Source organism: Leuresthes tenuis, unplaced genomic scaffold (genome assembly GCF_036924035.1).
Source record: "Leuresthes tenuis unplaced genomic scaffold, fLeuTen1.0.hap1 SCAF_14, whole genome shotgun sequence".
NCBI classification, from domain to species: domain Eukaryota; kingdom Metazoa; phylum Chordata; class Actinopteri; order Atheriniformes; family Atherinopsidae; genus Leuresthes; species Leuresthes tenuis.
In genome coordinates, this window is record NW_027325368.1 from 21,420,661 (window position 1) to 21,439,675 (window position 19,015).

General features: G+C 44.2%; 1 protein-coding gene across 1 annotated transcript; it reads left to right on the top strand.

Annotated features, from left to right (window-relative positions):
• The first annotated feature begins 163 nt into the window (after nt 1–163).
• On the top strand, nt 164–17,272 carry acin1a (apoptotic chromatin condensation inducer 1a). The gene is made up of 18 exons (XM_072363185.1): nt 164–356; nt 1,699–1,764; nt 1,916–2,027; nt 2,134–2,189; nt 2,385–5,177; nt 6,444–6,596; nt 6,776–6,861; nt 10,861–10,918; nt 12,800–12,839; nt 13,073–13,215; nt 13,373–13,516; nt 13,655–13,850; nt 14,394–14,539; nt 14,958–15,065; nt 15,173–15,280; nt 15,364–15,670; nt 15,754–15,845; nt 15,934–17,272. The coding sequence occupies exons 1-18, from the start codon at nt 219–221 to the stop codon at nt 16,315–16,317; spliced, it is 5,130 nt and encodes a 1,709-aa protein (XP_072219286.1). The 5' UTR covers nt 164–218; the 3' UTR covers nt 16,318–17,272.
• Nucleotides 17,273–19,015: the final 1,743 nt, after the last annotated feature.

Genomic DNA, 19,015 nt, shown 5'->3' on the forward strand with positions numbered 1-19,015 from the left:
GCAAGGTTTTTCTTACAATAAAAGAAAACCATATTAAAACGGTAAATTGTGTGCGCTATTAATAAAAACACATTTCGCACTACTGACGATGATGTTTGTGTTTTGTGTGCTTTAAATGTTGGTATTATTTTTATATTTGGTATGGGGGAAGTTGTCGGTGATGACGCTGGGTAGTGGAAGGCGTTGCTCTCGCTGGGAACTGACTAGAGGAACGGAAAATGGCGGACCTCGAAGACGTAACGCTGGACGGGAGACCGCTACAGTCCCTCCGAGTAGCGGACTTAAAAGCGGCTCTTGAGGAGAGAGGACTGTCAAAAAGCGGACAGAAGAATGCTCTCATCAAAAGACTCAAAGGGGTGAGATTTACTGAGAAAACGGCGCCACTGTTGCTGCGGGCGAGCGTTGACGATGAGACGGGCTGATGCTCTCTCTTGAGGGCCGACAACTGAGTGTCGTTACTGTCGAGCTTAGTAGAAGAGTTAACGAGGTTGACATCCTCCTAGAAACACGCCTGCTTGTTTTGTGTCGTGTTTGAGCACTGTTTTGGCTGTACAGAACTGTTCAACTCACAGAAACGGCAGAAGTTCAGCGAACTTGCAGGCTAATCGTAAACTGTGTGTTGGTTTGATGTTGTCTTGTTAGCCTGTTAGCTTCTCAGGCTAACGCAGTGAGTTGAGCGGTGGCCTTAGCGACTGGCTTGCTGAAATGTACAGTATGTTGCCCTTAACGATACGGGCGCAGTTAGTGTTTAGGAGTTTGGCCGGGAAATTAGCATCACACCAGGTTGCCTTTACTTGTATTTGGGGGCAAGTTGTAACAGCTAACACTCCGTGTTAATTCACTTTAACACATTTTATCTGAACCGACTACATTCTCTAAATGCAGTAATGGTCGCCCGGGTATATGAGCTGATATTGGTCATGTTAGAGCGACTTTGTTTACATTTCAGCAAACACTTAAACCTCGCCGCCGTAAAAGTTGGGATATTGAACCACCCCCTCCTTCCCTTCATTTTTTTTTTAAACACAGATTAGTCCGAGGTACCGTTTGCCCACTGAACTGCGCTGTGAAATGCGCAAATGGTGTTTACCTAAGCATTTTCTTCGAAAACGCTCAAATTTGTGTTTCTAAGTATTTACTGTCATTTTATTAACTTACGTGTGAATTCCTAACACGACGTTGCTTTCTTTAAGACATATAATGCCACTTGTTGCTATATTATCGGTTACTGGTCAGCACACTATTTAAAGCTGTGGTTCACAGGATATTACTGTGTGACATTTAACAGGACAGTGATGAGCAACGTGCAAAAAATGTTTGATTGCTGTGTAAAAAAAAATGTGTAGCTTTTGAAATGCCTTAAATCCGATATTTTTATTTGTAAATCTGACCCTCATTACCAGTCTGGTTTGCGCTCCGGCAAAGCTTAAGATTTGTAAGTTTTACTGGTTTTAAAAAGTAAAACTGCAAACCTCACAAAACATAAATAAATGAAAAAGGCTTTGATGTTCAGTGACATTTGTGGCATTGATGTTGATGGCATGCAGACACCCAAACTCGGAACACTTAGTCAAGAGTGGAAGTAAGTGCAGGTATTTTAAGTCATGAGAGAATGCAGCACCGTTACCAAATTGTCTCTGGAAGATTATCCCCCTGCTGTTTATACTGCATTAATAAAGCCTCTGGTCTCAATAACAGGCTCTCATGCTGGAGAATTTGCAGAGGACCTCCACTGCGCATGTTGGACTGCAGCCAAACTCTCAGGTAAGAGACTCAAAGATACTTTTTCATTTCAAAGGCTGAAGCCTCTTATTAAGTTGCAACCTTTAAAGCATACACAACAGGATGCACGCCAGTGCCAGTCTTGTAAATGTACACAAACATTTTGTTTTGTTGGCTTGCGTTTAATTTTTAGATTGGTGAGGAAATGAGCCAGAACAGTTTTATAAAGCAGTATCTGGCTAAGCAACAAGAGCTCCTGAGGCAGCGTCTAGAAAGAGAGGCTCGTGAAGCATATGACACAAACGGTAAGTGTTATTGGAACCTTTCACTGCTGTTATCTAAGTTTCTGTGGGCATCAGGTGTTTTTATGTAAAGGCTTTTTAATTTAAATTGTTTGACTTCTGTGAACAGAGCAAGAGGACCACACAGAAGTTAATAACAGGACATCATGCCCTCCTCCAGCCCAGGTTAGGCAGCTCTCTCTTTTTTTGCCCCTTACATTTCATATTGTCACATCTTTTTGGGGGATTTTTTTAAGTTCCAAAAATTATTTACACCTGAGTAGCTTGCTGGTATGAAGTTTGCCAAAAAGTTCAAATAAAAGAAAACTGCCACAATCCTCCAAAAAAAAAAGTCTTAATTTCTTTTTCTCTGCTCATCAGGATGTCACACCTGTGGTAGCTGGGCAACACAAGCCGCCCGGCCCCTCTGATGGAGAGGGATTGTTTGGTTCAGTGAATGCAGGGCAAGGTAACACAAATCAGGAGGCCGACGTGTCGAGTCCACCTGCGTCTGGCTCTGTGGCCATGCGGGTTCCTGCTGGTGAGCAACGGCAAGAGCGAGGTTCCGCATCCAGCGAAGTCGCAGGTGACAGCGATGATGACGATAGCGAGGGTGGTGAGGAGGATGGGGACGATGATGACTGGGACAGCAGCGCTCGAAGGAGGAACTTCAGAGAGCCAGCCAGAGTGCCAGCAGCACGGGAGAGATCTGGTGCATCCCGTCAACCCCAGCTGCAACACATCCCGTCCCTTTTGTCACCTCAACTCCGCCAACCAACGCCACCTCCCTCCCCACCTCCAGAGTTATCATTCCCCTTACCCGACACCCCTAAACAGAGCCCTCCTAGTCCTGACGTTGCCCCAGCCAGACACTCACCCAGTACCTCCAGCTCTGGCTCTTCCAGCAGTGACAGCCGCAGTAGCAGCCCAGAGCCACAGAGGAGTGAACATGATGATCGTAAGCCGGGCCCCCTGACCCTTCTGGCACGTAAAATGGAGTCAGAGGGTGCTTTTTCTGGAGCAGGTTGGCGTGGCGCAGAAAGGGAAGGCGATAGGCGGGACAGCAGTTCACCTTCAGCTACATCATTCCCTGGCAGAGGGCCTCCAGAGGGTCTGGTATCCGCCATCGCTCACACAGCCAACTCTGCAGGCCATGTACCATTCTCCAAGATTCCAGGCACCCATGACGGTGTCGCAGGAGCACATTCGGCCCATATCCAAGTACCTGTGAGTGTGCTCAAGGCCACAGGAGTAGAGGAGAGGGACAGAGAGAGGGAGGCTGAGATGGAGAGGGAAAAGGCACTTGAGGTGGAGAGGCAAGAGAAGTTAAGAAAACTTGAGCAAGAACGAGCAGCAGAGGAAGAGCGGGAGAGAGCTCTTGAGAGAGAAAGATTTGAGCAACAGCAAGCCTTAGAAAGAGAAAAGGCTTTACAGCGGGAGCGGGAACTTGCTCAAGAAAAAGAGAGGCAGGAGAGAGAGCAAGCTTTGGCTAAAGAGAGGGAGGAGCGAGAGAGGGCCATGGAGTTGGAGAGGCAGAAGGAGCTGGAAAGGCAGAGAGCCTTGGAGCAACAGCGCCTGCAGAGAGAAAGAGAGGAGAAGGAAAAGCAGGAAAGAGAGGAAATGGAGAGGGCAAAGGAGCTAGAAAGAGTCAAGGCTTTGGAAAGGGAAAGGGCTCTAGAGCAAGAGAGGTTAGAGAGGGAGAGAGCCCTGGAAGCTGAGAGAAAGGAAAAGGAAAGAATTGAGAGGGAAAAGGCTCTGGAACGGGAGAGGTTGGAAAAGGAAAGAATTGAGAGGGAAAAGGCTCTGGAACGGGAGAGGTTGGAAAAGGAAAGAATTGAGAGGGAAAAGGCTCTGGAACGGGAGAGGTTGGAAAAAGAAAGGATTGCAAGAGAAAAGGCTCTGGAGCAAGAGAGAATAGAAAACGAGAAAGCTGCAGAGCTTGAGAGAATTGCAAGAGAAAGGGCCTTAGAGCAAGAGAGAATAAAAAGAGAAAAAGCTCTAGAACAAGAAAGGCTGGAGAGGAAGGAAAAAGAAAGAATTGAAAGAGAGCAATTGAAACTGGAGCAAGAACGAATAGAGAGGGAAAAACGGGAGAGGGAAGAAAAGGAAAAGGTGGAGAGGGAGGCAGCTCTGGAACAGGAAAGGATGGAGAAGGAAAGAGCTGAAAAGGAGAGAAAAGAACAGTTGGAACAAGAGAAAGCTCTAGAGCAGGAGAAACTTGAGAGGGAAAGAGCACTGGAGAAGGAGAGAGCTTTGGAGCAAGAAAGGGAAAGAGCTCTTGAACAAGAAAGATTGGAAAAGGAAAAAGCTCTGCAGAAGGAGAAGGAGGAGAGGGTGATGCAACAGGAGAAAGAGAGGATTAGGGTGGCTGAAAAGGAGAGGGAGAGTCACCTTCCTCCATCCAAACGTGGTCGTGAGGTTGGTCTCACCCCCCTGCCCACTCCTCCCCCCCTCTCCACAGGGCCAGCTAGAAACCCACCGACAGAGGCGGGAGTGCAGGAAGATGTCCAAGCTCCAGTGTCCCAGAGTGAAGGCCATGCTGGAGAATCTGGTGCAACTCCTTTGTCACCACACTCGCCATTTAAGAAGTTCCGGTTCTCAAGGGACCCCCCAGTTAAGCCCCAGTCCGCATCCACCTCTTTGGTGATTAAGCGGCCACGTACATTCTCTGATAGCCCCCAGCCTCGGGCCTCCCCCGTCACCTCACCCACCGGCGTTGTGGAGCAGCAACTGGAGGGACACCGGTCCTCCACTGAGCAGGAAGACTCACAGGTCAGACAAAACCAGGAGGTTGCTGCTGCGTCAGTAGGATCTGCAGGGACCCAGTCTGAGAAGAAGAATGTTGATGGAATCGCACTGGGCCAGGGTCCCACAGAAGAAAGAGCCAAAAAGCTTGCATTGGAGGAGAAGGAACAGGCAGCCTCAGCGAAGACAAAAGAGCCTGTCAAGGAGTCCAGCAAAAGAGCAAAAGAAGGGGATGACAGCAAGGGTTCTCTGAGCGCCGTGGAGGCTGCAGGTCGGAGGGGAAGAGATGCAAAGAAGGAAGAGAAACGAGCAAGACAAAGATCATCATCGAATGATTCATCTTCCTCAGAATCAGACTCTGGATCCTCATCATCGAGATCGTCTGGGTCATCCACATCCTCTAAAGAGAAACCCTCCAGAAGTAGAAAGGTGAGCAGACTTTTTCTAATGCACATTTATGAAACAACTACCTCAAACCTGTGCTAATTAACTTATGTATGAATAGGGTCCGTATTGTCTGTAAATGGTCATGAATTATCACTGGTAACTGTTATTTATTCTTATATAATGAATTCAGTGGTCACGGTGTGACATTTATTCCACTGGAAGTTGCTCTCATTTATTCTGGTTTAACGTGAAATATTTTAAATTGACATAGTTTGAATAAGGAGACCTTGTAAAGAACTGGCTAACTGTGAACTGCTCATGTGTTTTCAATAGAACGGGAACACATGATTAACATAATTTTGTACATGTGATATTACTTTATTAGCAAAATATTTGTCTACGGTCAGAGGATATCTCACAGCAGAAAAATGACCTTCTGTATTCCAGTACATTCATTCGCAGAGAGCAGTATTTGTTTTCGGTACACATGTAAATTCAGTCCTCTTTGCATACCGTTCCAAGGAGGCAGACTCTGTCTTTGGTGGCCGTTATTCTTTATGGGGTGAAAAGCACCATGGCGTGGACACAACACAGACCCTTAATGTTTAAAGCTGCTGCTTGTGTTGTGCTCTCCTGCCTCTTCTTTAAGTGTTTATATGATACAAGGACAAAAAAAAAAGGAAAATGATTGATTTGGTTGGATTTTTGAAATGCATGTGCACCTGAGTCTGACTGAAACCAGAACATAAGCTTTGTACAAAACTGAGTTGGCAATTCAGATAATGCAGTTGGAGATCAAGTGATCGTGCTCAACTGGACTCGAATGAGCCTTGGTGCTCTCATATGCTTTTCAGGTCCATATATTTGTACTAATATTTTTTGTAAAGCATGAACGTATATTTATGCAGCCAAATTTCCAAAACCCATTCACTTTTTTGTTTCTTTTGTCTGACATTCAAATTGAAATTGTGATTGAAAATCAACTTCTGAGACTATAAGTCCTCTCAATTCCTTCCCCATGTGCGTATATAAGCACAAAACAGAGTAGTCCAGGTTGAATTCTTGCTGTTGTTCGAATCAAACGTGCATGTAACTGCACTGAGTGAGAGTTGCTCAGCACTGTACCCATGAGTCCACCTGCGACATTATGTATGTTAAACAGTGATGCATCTTCCCTCAACTGCTTTTCGAGAAGCATTAATATGTTTGAATTTCAACTGAATTGCTGCAATGAAATCTAAGCAGGTTTCATATATTCTTTGTTCCATGCATGAAATGTTGGACTCCTCTCTTTTCTCTATCTAAAAGGAGGAGAAACGTGACAGAGATTCATCACCAACACACATGGAGACAACAGAGGCTCGGGCTGAGGGTGTAAATAAAAGCCCAAAAGCCTCCCAGCGCAAAAAGGACATTTCATTGGAGAGGAGTAGCACTGCTGATGGAGACCGTCACCCTAAGGTACTTTACATTTTCCTAAATGATGTGACAGCTGGGTGTGTTCAGATCTTCCTGAGATGTCCAACTCCAAAAGATCTCCCCCACAAGTCGAAATATGCTGCAGACAAATTGCAGCTGTTGTTAAAAAAAGTATTCAGTTTTTTTCTTAAGTACGATCTCTGCCCTTTTGAAATTCTCAGAGTGAGTTTGCTAAAGCAGCAACTGGCGAAGATCCACAAAGGAAGAGAAAAGACAGCCAGGGAGAGGAGGTGAAGGACAAAAAAAGGTACTTTTTTTTCTCTTTTTTTTTTCCCTCATATTCTAAAACAAGGTGCCAGATATAGTTTCTGTCAGATACACCAAACCGATGTCAAGAACCAACGGTGACAAAAGGCCCCTGCTGTATGATGGGAAAGAGATGTGATGCATGGTCTAGATTTCTATATATCGTTCACTAACTAACAAAGCAAGGCTTTCACAAAGTCAGGTCAACATTAGTTCAGTTGTTTAGTGTCCGGTAAAGTCGCAGCTCAGCTTCATGTGTCGACAGAAAACCCTGTTTTTCAGTTTAAGCCCATGCACACAGCTTATGTATTGTTGCGTATATCTACGCTTTATGAAACTTTTACACACAGTAATGAACTGATCCGTAGTTTATTGGCTTACTGAACAGCCAAACAGAGTGGTTTCTCTCACTGACAAACCCAACCCATTGGCTGAAGAAAAAGATGTTTCTGAAAGAGCCTGTGTGCATGACACACCGGGAAAGGTGAGAGACAGACGTTCAGTGACGTATACGAGTGAGTAAACGTGTGTATTCCAGCAACATGTCCCAGAGGGATTCCAGACGGTCTCCCACGTGGCTCCAGTCAAACCACCACATAATTTAGGTGCCCCTAAATCTTCAACCATGCCTTCAATGCCACAGTAATGGATTTTAAGTTGCCATTTTGTCATATCGTATACTCATTGGTACTGTAGTGATTGTAAACTTGAATAAAGATAAAGGGAATATATAACCCACACTGTAAATTGGGTTTACTGCCAAAATGTACGAACTAGCAGCTGTTCACACTAAATCAAACGAGAACAATTTAAATGGCTCAACACAACTAATATAACAAGTGTTCTCTCCTAATACAAGACAAAATGCCACTTTTAATGACTACTACAGTCTCAAAATCATTCAAGACCTTCATCACAAGCATCTTTAGTACTTAGTAGAGCACATTTTTGCTGTTATGACCTGCTGTAAACATGATGCATAGCCAGACGCCAGTTTCTGGCAGCCTTCCTGAGGAATCTTAGCCCATTCCTCATGGGCAAAGACCTCAACTTCACTAATACTCTTAAGTTTGCTGCAGCCGCCTTTTTCAAATCCCACCAGAGATGATCTCTGGCGGGATGATATCTTTGATCACTTAAACGTTTGGTGAAATCAAATTGTGACAAAACGGCAGTAGAACTCACAGCGATGTTTAATAGTGAAAGTAAGAGCATTTCCACACGCACAATGCCAAAGGAAGTCTGATTCATCGGGATCAAATTGTGAAAGAGTGGTTCAGGGAGCATGAGATCTCATTTTCACACATGGATTATTTGGTCACCACAGAGGCTAGACCTTACCCCCAATTGAGAATCTTTTGGATGTGGTCTGGAGAAGATTTTGCACAGTGGTCCGACTTTCCCATCATCACCACAAGATCTTGGTGAAAGATGACTGGAACTCTGGACGGAACTAAATGTTGCGATATTGCAGAAGCTTATCGAAACGATGCCACAGCGAACGCGTGCCGTGATCCGAGCTAAAGACGGTCCAACCAAATATTAGAGTATGTGACACAGAGCATATGTATTATAGTATTAAGGTTTTATAGGCCCATTATTTCCTATTCTCTTCTCCTACAACCATTGATAAATGGCTCGTGTAAAGGAACGGTCTGAAGAGTCTTTGCGTCTTCTGAAAGAGCTTCATCTGCAGCTCCACAAAAACACCACCGCACTTCTTTGATGGACAAAAAAATGGCGTTCTTCACAATGCTGTCCAATCACCTTTTCTTTACTTGATGATTTACTATCTGAGATTGACATCCTTAGCAGAGGCAGCGGTTTATATCCAAGCTGACTTCTCTCTGCTTGGGTTTGCAGAGGAGGGAGGAAGGGCACTATGTCAGTCAGACAACGTCACAACGTTGTGTCTTTGAGACAACAATCGTGCTCTTCTTCCGAAATGCGTGTAGTTGGCTCAGAGTCTTTACGGTAAGAGAAAAACGGTCCACGGGAATCCTTTTCATCCGGGATAGTTGTTTATCCTTTTGGGCAGTTTCTTTTTTTCCTCTGCAAGCTGAAACCACTGATGGTCAATGTAATGACCATGTGGGTATATTCTATTTTCTATATGTATTTTATAGGTGCAAAAGGTATTTCCATTTGTCTTTATTTGCTTCTACGATCTTTCAAAAAAAGACAAAAACCACCACAAAGGAGCAAAAAAAAGTTTGTAAAATTTGAGGGTTCTTTTCCTTCAGCCCCCACTTGAATGATCAAAAGTGTTTTCTGCTCTTTAGCTTTTGTTTGGGTCTTTATATAATGATAGTTGATTAATAAAAGCAGGAGGACTGTGCACGCTATTTTGAGCTTAGAAAAAAACATATTTTTTATCTGAGTAATTGTTAAACATATTTATCCTATTTCTTCCACCAAACAACTTGTTAAACCTCTCCATCTTTTCTGCATTAAAGTTTTTTCTTGTATAAACACATTACTGAGAAACAGTCACATTGCTGGACTTTATTCATCCTCATTTCATGGTAATTTAATGTGTGACTCCCTGCTCTTCAGTGCCTCTCTAGTCAAATAGCAGTTAAACAAGTTTATGTGGGAAGCAGCAGTGGAGTAAAATAGCTGTTGGAGATATTGTAAGTATTAAATTTCTTTTGTTTTTTTAGGTTTGAGAATTCTGCATCGTTCGTTTAAAACACCATGGAAACGCTCTTTTTATTTTTCTCTCTTTTTTTAAGATATCTAATTTTAACATGATTATTGAAACAAACCCAGTTGGAACGGAGATGTTTTGCATGCAGCTGTATAAGCTCTTATTTACACCTCCATCAAATTGCATCATCCCACCGCATTAGATCCCGAAGAGCTACGGTACGCTCTCTCCTTACAATTCAGCGTAATAAAACGGCTTTTCACATTCCTCTCAGGCGACTGATGAGGCTACCTTGAAGCCGGCGTAGTGGAGAAGATGTGGGTCCTTATATACATTATTTTTTTCATTCGTTGCAACATGGCTGTTCTCGGTTGGTGGATTTAGTGGCAGCTGTCGGCCTGTGGTCCACCACACAGCGGCTCAGCTCAAGAGCGGGCGACGTTTGGTGTGTCGCAGGTTTTGCTTTGAGCAGTCGGAGCTGTCATGAATGTTAGACGAGAGCAGTTTTTCGTGAGAGGAATATAAGCGGGAGGGAGAAAAGGCGACGCAGTGGTTTTTGGCTGCAGTAGAACCTGCGTGCTACGTTTTAACCCAGAACGCTGCGTCTCCTTGCTGTGGAGTCCCCTGAGTTAATTTCGGTCGGAATGAGTTGACGTGGTCACGTGTGCGTTCACGAGTAATGGCATAACGACGTGAAGCGCGCGCTCTTTTGTCAGGTATTATACAGCTGGTGCTCTGGCTAGGTTTTGTACTGATGGACCCCGCAGGGGTGAGAGAGAGAGAGAGAGGAATGTAGCCGCTCTGCATGTCGTGTTTTTGTATTTACTCCGTTCGGAAACAGACCTTTGTGTTCAGTGACGTGGGATGCCTGCACAGGGCATCACCTGGTTGCCAAACATGCATTACAGTGTCAGCTTACAGTAGAATAGGTTCAACTGCTGAGCTTTGAAACAGTTTTTTTTTTTAGTCTCGACTTGCTTCTTGATGAGCTTGAAGAATGCCTAATTTCTTAAAATGAATGAGATATAAAGGAATGTTATAATGTTTGCCAGTTTATCCCAGTTGACAAATTACAAATGTGTACTGCAAAGTTGCTTTACTGGGCTTTGAATATGTTTCTGACTAAGATCATGTCTGTTGCTCACAATTCAGTCTTTTTTTGCTGTGTATTATTGATGTTTGATGCTTTGTTAAATTTGTTTAAGCTCACTTGTTTTATACTGGCCTAGTTACATGGCCTACTTTTACAAACACATTTGATGCCAATGTGTTAAGTGGTGTGTTCACCTGTTCCCCTTATTTCATTTAGATCTTTTCAACACATTTTCCTGTATTTGTAACACTATGCAGGCAGGTGAAGGACACTGCCATGGCAGATCCAGAGAAGCTTTCAGAGACCAGCGAGGAGGTAAGGCACCTGAGGAAACAGGAATCATCTTGATTTATCAAAACTGTCAGTAGCCGAGGACATTGATGGATAGACCAGATTCATCTTTTTTTCTTTCTTTTTTTTTCTTGTGAGCTTTGCAGATTATTACTAGTAATTTTAGGTTAAATCTCTGTCCTTCGATGGCATTTTTCTTTAATATTTAATATTTCCATTAGGGTGTTCAATAAGCCTTGTTTGCAAGTGGTAGAATGTGTGTAGGAAATTAGATATTTAAGTGTCTGTTTGTAAAACTTTTGTTGACGCTGCCATAGGGTGTAACAGCAAGGGCATTTTCTCACTGTCGCTGATGTTTAAACCCCAAATGATTGCTTTGTTATAAAGGTGCTCATGCCTCTTCCTTTGCCCCTATTGGTACCTGCGTACTGCTACAACTGTACCTGTTCCACTGTCCCCAAGAATCCAGAGTTGACCACAGATATGTCCACAAGCTGCACTACCGAGGAACACCAACAAAGGCTGACGCATGTTCATCGATATGACCGCCAAGCTATTAATTGGACCAGAACATTCAAAGAAGGGGTTGGCCTGTCATTATTGGCCTCCGCTTGTTGCCTGATGTCCACCAGTGTGGCCTTTGCCTTTGTGATCGATATAGTGAGCTCGCATCAAGTCAAGTTAAAGACTTCAAGACTATTTTTAATCCACAATAACACTCTGAAAAAATCATGGACACTGGGGATTATGAACTGGAACATATTTAAAAGGACTTTTGGATTTTTTTTTCCATACCTCGGAACGAGCAACATACCCACAAATAGCCTTGTTTGGATACATTTTTATATAGCGCCACTCTTTTCTCTGGACTGCAGTGAGCTGGAAAATCTTTTTTTTTCTCTCTCGATTTAAACTGAAGGACTTTCCTCGTGTCCCCTTCTACAGCAGCTATCGCCAGAATCACACTACTTTGTGACTGTCGTACAACCAGACACTTTAATCAAAATTCTGGATTTGTGTGCATGGTGACTGTTGACAGCTCGCATCGTCTGGTTTCCATCCAAATGGACTCTCATCATTTCTTTCTGTGGTCGCGAGCCTGACGCAAAGACTCGTACGAAAACACACGAGAATGACTGCTTCGGGCATAAGCATTTAAAGGCCCCTACCCAAGAGAACAATTGAATCCATCCTGCCAGCCGAGCTTTCAGATTTTCATCCAAACACCTCAGCCACCATTGATTGGACCCTTGTTGCCTAGATACAGTACATGCAGTCGTGATTGGGCCATAACCAACCCAGTAAGGATCAGGTGTCAGTGGTACCAGGGAATAAGTAGATTTGCTCAATATTATATTTGGTAGAATTCTTTTGAAAATCTCCTTTATTGTGGTCTTTTTTTCGAGAGAAGCAGCTGTGGAGTTTTTTAGTCTTTTTTTAATCCGATTGTGGCTACTGCAGTTTCATGCAAATATTTGTTTTATTATCTTTAAATGTAGTCGACTGTTACCTCTGTGGAAATATTCAGTCAAACTTTGAAATGATCATTTTAGGGACTTGGAATTTGAATTGTGCTATTTCCACTCAATCTTTGTTTAACAGATTCCGCAATAGCAATTTTAATCCTAAAACTCTAGATACGTGCAGGAATCTACACGTGTAGACTATCAAAGAATTGTGAAAGTCATGAATTTTAACACAAACAGTACAGCTCGCTGCCATCAGTGGGCATGAATTTGAAAAAGACCTTGCACAGCAGTTTCTTTCGTTCATTCTTAGTCTTTACTTGTTCCCTTCAGTTCTACCTTTCCTTCAGCCTGAGCTTTATCAGTTGTTTGTACTTATGGTACCAGCCTCTCACCTTTCCCGTTTATTTCGGGTTGTTTTTATCTCCTTGTGTTTCAGACGCCAAAGGCCTTCTCAGCACGTAAGATCTCTCTTAGCAGTGAGTACAGCCTACACGACCTTGACCGATTCTATACCACAACTTGTTCCTAATCAGTATTTTTGGTGTTGTACCTCTTCTACCCTAATACACGTATATGTATTTATGAATGGAATTATTAAGATTTAGGTTAGGAAAATGCCAAATGTTGTATAGTTTATCATCATAATCTGTATTTGTGTTTGTTTTTGTCACGGTGCAAAGACTTATATAGTTTTGTCATGTCTTGCCAGGCAGTAAAACGTCGCCAGGCACTGGCAGTGCAGAGGGCGAACAGGAGTCTGCGGCCGTGGGCGGCCGCAAAAGGAGATGGGGCTCCAGCACAGCTGTCACTGCCAAGAAACCTTCCATCAGCATCACCACCGATTCACTAAAGGTAGAAGCAGCAGATAAAAGCCAAAAGCTATTAATTGGCCCATCCCATGAATTAGTCGCCCTCTAGTGTTTGCATAGATGCATCGTAAGGCATTCTGTTTACCTCTTGTTGTAGGAAGCATAACAATCTTGGGTGTTTTCTCATTCTTTTGCCCCAGTCTCTGATTCCTGACATCAGGCCATGCTTAGGCCAAGATGCAGTTGTGGACCTGCATCCGGAAGAAGCTGCCCTCTCTGAGACAGAGGATGAAGACAGGGAGCGCTCTGACCAGGACCTTCAGATCCGACGCACCGTCACTCAGGTTAGTTTGCTGCTCCTGCTTCTTTTGAAGGATTGTTAAGGAGCCTGTCTTTACATTTGAAAATGTTAGGTTTTCTTTAGGCATATCTGAGATTTCTCTCAGTCAATGATGGCGTCTCCTTGTTTCCTTCAATCCAAGGTGGTGCATGCAGAAAGCCAAGAGAATGGACAGAAAGAGTCAAAGAGGAGCAGGCGTGAGGAGTTGGAGGAAGAAGATTGTCAGGATGACAGCGAAAGGATAAAGGCCCACGAAGAGCCAATGGACAACTCTGTCCCTGGAGCTGTGGAAAGCCAGTCACCAACACATACCAGCCATGATGTAGACACCAACACTGGTACTGTGTCCACCACAATATGGCTTTAATCTGCCATCCCAATGAATTCCTGCCGTTAGATTTGGATACTGATGAGACTTTAGTGCAGTGTTTCTCAATTCCGGTCCTCGTGACCCACTGCCCTGCATGTTTTCGATGTTTCCCTCCTCCACCACACCTGATTCAAATGATCAGCTTGTCATCAAGCTCTGCAGTGGCCTGATAAGGAGCCATTCATTTGAGTCAGGTGTGGTGGAGGAGGGAAACATCAAAAACATGCAGGGCAGTGGGTCATGAGGACCGGAATTGAGAAACACTGCTTTAGTGCAACTAGTACCCTTTTTTTCTTTTTTTTTCTATGATAAATTGTTAAGATACCACACTTGTCCAAATGTCTTAGTATCAATACTGAAAACAAATCCTAAAACTTAAAGGAGGGCAACGGAAAGGTGGATGACACAGTGTTAAACTTAGAATTCTTCCGTTTCAAACGAACAAAAAAAGAATATTTAGAAGTTTTGAGACAGATTATGAAATGTTTGTGTTGATTATTCTTCATCCTAGTGACACCTAGCGACACCCTCATTCGTCGCTCCATCAGCCAGCAGAAAACGGGTGTTTCCATCACAATTGATGATCCTGTTCGCACAGCCCGGCAGCCCTCACCACCTCGGGGCAAAGCCTCCAACATTGTTCACGTCTGCAACCTGGTAAGTCCCAATTAGCATTCTGCGTGATGGTTAGCATGATGCTGTGCAAACGAGTGTTTTCACTGGTGGTATTTATCCAGTTGAGACCTCCGGTTGCTGCCATGTACCTTTGAAGCTGACCCAGCTTTGTATTTTCTTCTTCTTTGTACTTTTCTTCCCCTTTTTTCCCCTCCCTCCATCACTTCATCTGGCTTTGTCAGATTGTCTTTGCAAAATGTTCCAGAAACGCAGCAGGATGCTCATTCAGAGATTACAGCCACACCTTCAGCTGCTGCCGCATTAATAGACAGCAGTTGATGTTTGAAAGGGTCTTTTTAGAGCTGTTTATAGCTGAATATTTTATATTAGGATATTTATCAAAGGGGATTTTATATCACTTATGTAAAACTATTACTTATATATTCTATATTCTGTTTAGGTGAGGCCATTCACTCTCGGGCAGCTTAAAGAGCTGCTCAGCAGGACTGGGACCCTGGTGGAGGAAGGCTTCTGGATCGACAAAATCAAGTCTCACTGCTACGTAACTGTAAGTTATTACAAGCATTTGTTATTCTAAAGACCCAACTAAGAAACCAGAGTGTCTTTCAAGTTTCCGCTGTCTCATGGAGCCCTCTTCTTCTTCTCTGTGTGTAGTACACTAATATAGAGGAGGCAGTCGCTACACGGGCAGCTCTTCATGGAGTTAAATGGCCTCAGAGCAACCCAAAAGTCCTTAGCGTTGACTTCTGTCAACAGGATGAGGTAAGACCTTATCAGTCTATTTCCTAGGTTACACCGGCAATGCTTCACCATCTGCTCACACAGAATATTTCTGCTCTTTGTAGCTGGACTTCCACAAAGGCTTGGGTGCAGCCGACAAACCCGGAGGAGATGAACAGGGGCCTGCCGCTGGGCGCGGGCGAGCATCGGGTCTGCCGCCGCTGCTCCCTGAGCGAGAGCTGTGGGCCGAACGCGAGCGCGAGATGGAGCGCAGAGAGCGTGCCCGAGCAGAGCGGGAGTGGGATCGCGACAAGGTCAGAGAGTTTGGAAAACCTGGAGAGGAGCGGGAGGGAGGTCCCCGAAGGTCACGCTCCAGAGAGAGACGGCGAAAGGAGAGGGGAAAGAGCAAAGAGAAAAAGACGGAGAAAAAGGGTGAGACATGGCACAACGGTAATGGACTGTACTTTAGATAGCCTCGATCTTTATTTAATATTCTGCTCTCTCTGGCAAAACAGCTGAGGATCCTCCTGCAAAGCTGCTTGATGACTTGTTCCGCAAAACTAAAGCGGCTCCCTGCATTTACTGGCTTCCACTGACAGAGGAACAGGTGAGACCCGAATCAGTTTGTGTGGTTTGCTGCACAAATCTGACACTTATGGGTGGATATCTAATTGGAGCACCTTTCCACATTTCAGTTTCTTCAGCGGGAAGCTGCCAGAGCAGAGCGGATGAAAGAGCGTGAGAAACGAAGGAAAGAGCAAGAAGAGGAGGAGGAGAAAAAAAGGGAAGAGGAGCGCAAAGAGAGGATGAAAGCTACAGGCGCCACAACCGGAGACCGGAGTGAGGGTGAGAAGGACAAGGACCGTGACAAAGAGAGGGAAAGAGACCGAGGACGAGACAGGGACAGGGAGAGAGACCGAGAGAGGGAGAGGGACAGAGACAGGGAGAGGGAGCGAGAGAGGGACAGAGACAGGGAGAACGACAAACGCAGGGATGGCTACCGTAGACCAGGGGGCAGTGGGGCAGGCTCGGGCCGACGCTCACGTAGCCGCAGCGAGCCAAGAGAAAGGAGGCGCTGATGGAACTGTCCTGAAGACCATCCTTTTCCATTTGCCTTTCACTACATGTACTTTGTTACAACTAAGACCCAACAGAGGACCAACTGATGTCGTTTCCCTCTTTCAGATCAGATAGTCACCTTTTTTTTTTTCAAAGTACATCTACACAAACTCACATGCTTAAGAGGACCATGACTTTGCAGTGTTGTTTCCCAGAGTTCCCGCTCTTGTCAAGGTTACTTTTCTTTATACATTTGCCTTTATTTTCTTTCTTTAGTTTTTTTGTCCAGACTGCATCGCAGTATGGCACACTGGGTACATTTAATGATGTACCCCAACGTTCCCCATCTGCTCTATTATGTTAGGTGCCAATTATGATTTGCAATCAGTTGTCGCCTCTGTTGTAAACACTCTGCAATTTGGTGAGAAATCCCTCTGTTACTGCATGTAGTATGAGGCTGCTCTCGCCGGTTGTGCTAGAAGAGAAATCTTGGTCCTCTGTGCAGAGGCCTGCAGAAATCAGAAAATATTGGAATCGGTGTGTTTGGCATTTTGTACAGACCTATAAGATTATTCAAAATCAAGTCTTTAAATGAGGCAGCTTTGGGGTATTTTCACAAAGCGTGTAATTACTACTAAGGCAGTGCAGTGTTCCTCTTTCTCTTTTTTTGAGATGAGATCATTCTCTGGGAGAGAGTCAGTCACTCTTGACACAAGTTACCATTATGTCCTCATTGAATCTCTTTTCTCCTTCTTTCCTTCCCGCCTCCACTTCTCTTACCCTGTAGTGTCAGTACCGGCCCGAGGGGGGAGATTGCATTATGAGTTTTCTCACCAATGGTTTTAATATTGTTTTTTTTTTAATCGTTATTTTATCATTTTAGTACAAAGATTTGTCTTTTTGTTTTTTTAATTTCTTTGAGTACGCCTATCAGTGGTGAATGTACAAATAATAAAAAGAAATTGAAGTTTGAAATGAGTGGGATTGTTTCTTAATGCTGAGAATGTCTGAACGCTCAGCACAACGCTGCGCTGACGCTCCACAAGGGGGCAGTCATGCTGCATTAGCGCGCTTGTGAAATTTGAAACGAGCTAAAACTCCATGCAAAGAAGTGACACTTGAGTATAAAAATTCCTGAGGACACCTACAGTATGCGAGCCACTGGTAAATTCCCCTTCCCTCCCGGTTCCACGGTAACCAAGTGAATCCTGTTTTTGTGGTGTGTTTGCAGTCAGGAGGATTTGGGCCTCGTGACTTCTCGGTTTTCTTTAAATCACGTATTTGCTCTCTTCCCTCTTCAGTTGCCCTGGTCTATCTTTCTGCTCTTGCCGTTCATCCTGCAGAGCTCAGCAGTGCTTCTATGTAATTACAGCTCTTTGGTCGCTGAGCAAAACATTTTTCTGCCCTGATGCAACTCGGTGTCTGGACTCTGCAAGGACCTTTAACGCTAACATCTCCTCGGGAGCCTTAAGTGCACATTTCAAAGTGTGCCAGTTGGACTGAATGTACGAGAGGAAGATTTAGCTTTTAATCTCTTGCGTGGTCATCCAGGATGTAACGTGTCAGACCTGATGACTGGCAGATGGACGTTTTAAAGACGAGTATTTGTGTGCAACTTTAAGCCTCCAGGCGTGTTCTTTCAGTACAAATGAATGACTAAAATTCACGATTCCAGGTTACAATAACATTCAAATACAAGACACTGATAAACCCATATTATCTAATAAACCTAACCTTACTCTGTCCATAGCTGGACATGCAAACAACAAACTTTTGCTTCTTCTATTTTAAAATGAAAACTGACTGAAGGCCTTCATCGGAAAAAGGTAAATTTTTTTTGTAAGAAAAACCCCGCAAAGGGGATTTCTCTCTCCAGTGTTGATGTTGAAATGGTGATAGGGTGACATTTCTGCACGCACTGAGCGGATGAATCTGACACAACTAAGCGTGTAATCCACCAACACAGAAAACAGGCACCACCAAAGACGGCTAAACCCCTTCACCTTAACTTGAACCAAAAAAAATCTGCCATTTTTGGGCCATCTGAAGCTAAACCAGCTACTGCAGCTCTAACTTATGATTAGCTCTCAGTTCAACTCATGACTGGGAAGGGCAGTCCTGGACCGGCCGATTCCAGTGACAGCAGAGTGTCCACATATTTAAAGATAACTCAGAATCTGTATTTCTGCAGGTGTGTGTGTTTTTTTTCCCCCAAACCTGTCTGGTGCAGGTCGGCTGGAGCAGCTGGTCAGCCAAACGAGGCGGCTCTTGTGAAGGTGAGTGGGTGGTAAAAACAATATGTTTTCGCTCTGTAAGCAGGACCCTCCTCCCCTCCTCAGTGAAACCACGTTAGGTTTTTGTGTTGGGAACCTCAGCGCAGAGGCCCTCCGAGCTCTGATGTGGCCACTCTGATCTCTGCATGCATCACTGACTGCGCTCTTAGTTTTTCTTGCTTTGTCTGTGTTCCCTTCACCCTTGGTTCCCCTCATGTTGGCTCTCTTCCACACATGACCTTGTGTTCTTTGTTGATGACTGATGGGAAGCAGGCCTGTGTCATGAAAACACAAGAGAGAAGAGGTCTGAGGCGATATATTGACTGTCAATCTCATGGCTTCTTGAAGTTCAAAATTCTCTCAATAAATGCACACCCTCCTCCTACCCCTTCAATCCCCCCTCTCCTCCCCTTTCTTTGTGATGACATGTATGTGCTTATGGAAA

What these genes read in the sequence shown, in the direction of transcription:
- acin1a (XM_072363185.1), top strand. Translation starts at nt 219, where the DNA reads ATGGCGGACCTCGAAGACGTAACGCTGGACGGGAGACCGCTACAGTCC. An exon ending in GACTGCAGCCAAACTCTCAG is followed by an intron (nt 1,765 to 1,915) that starts GTAAGAGACTCA and finishes TTTAATTTTTAG; the next exon opens with ATTGGTGAGGAAATGAGCCA. An exon ending in GAAAAAGACGGAGAAAAAGG is followed by an intron (nt 15,671 to 15,753) that starts GTGAGACATGGC and finishes CTGGCAAAACAG; the next exon opens with CTGAGGATCCTCCTGCAAAG.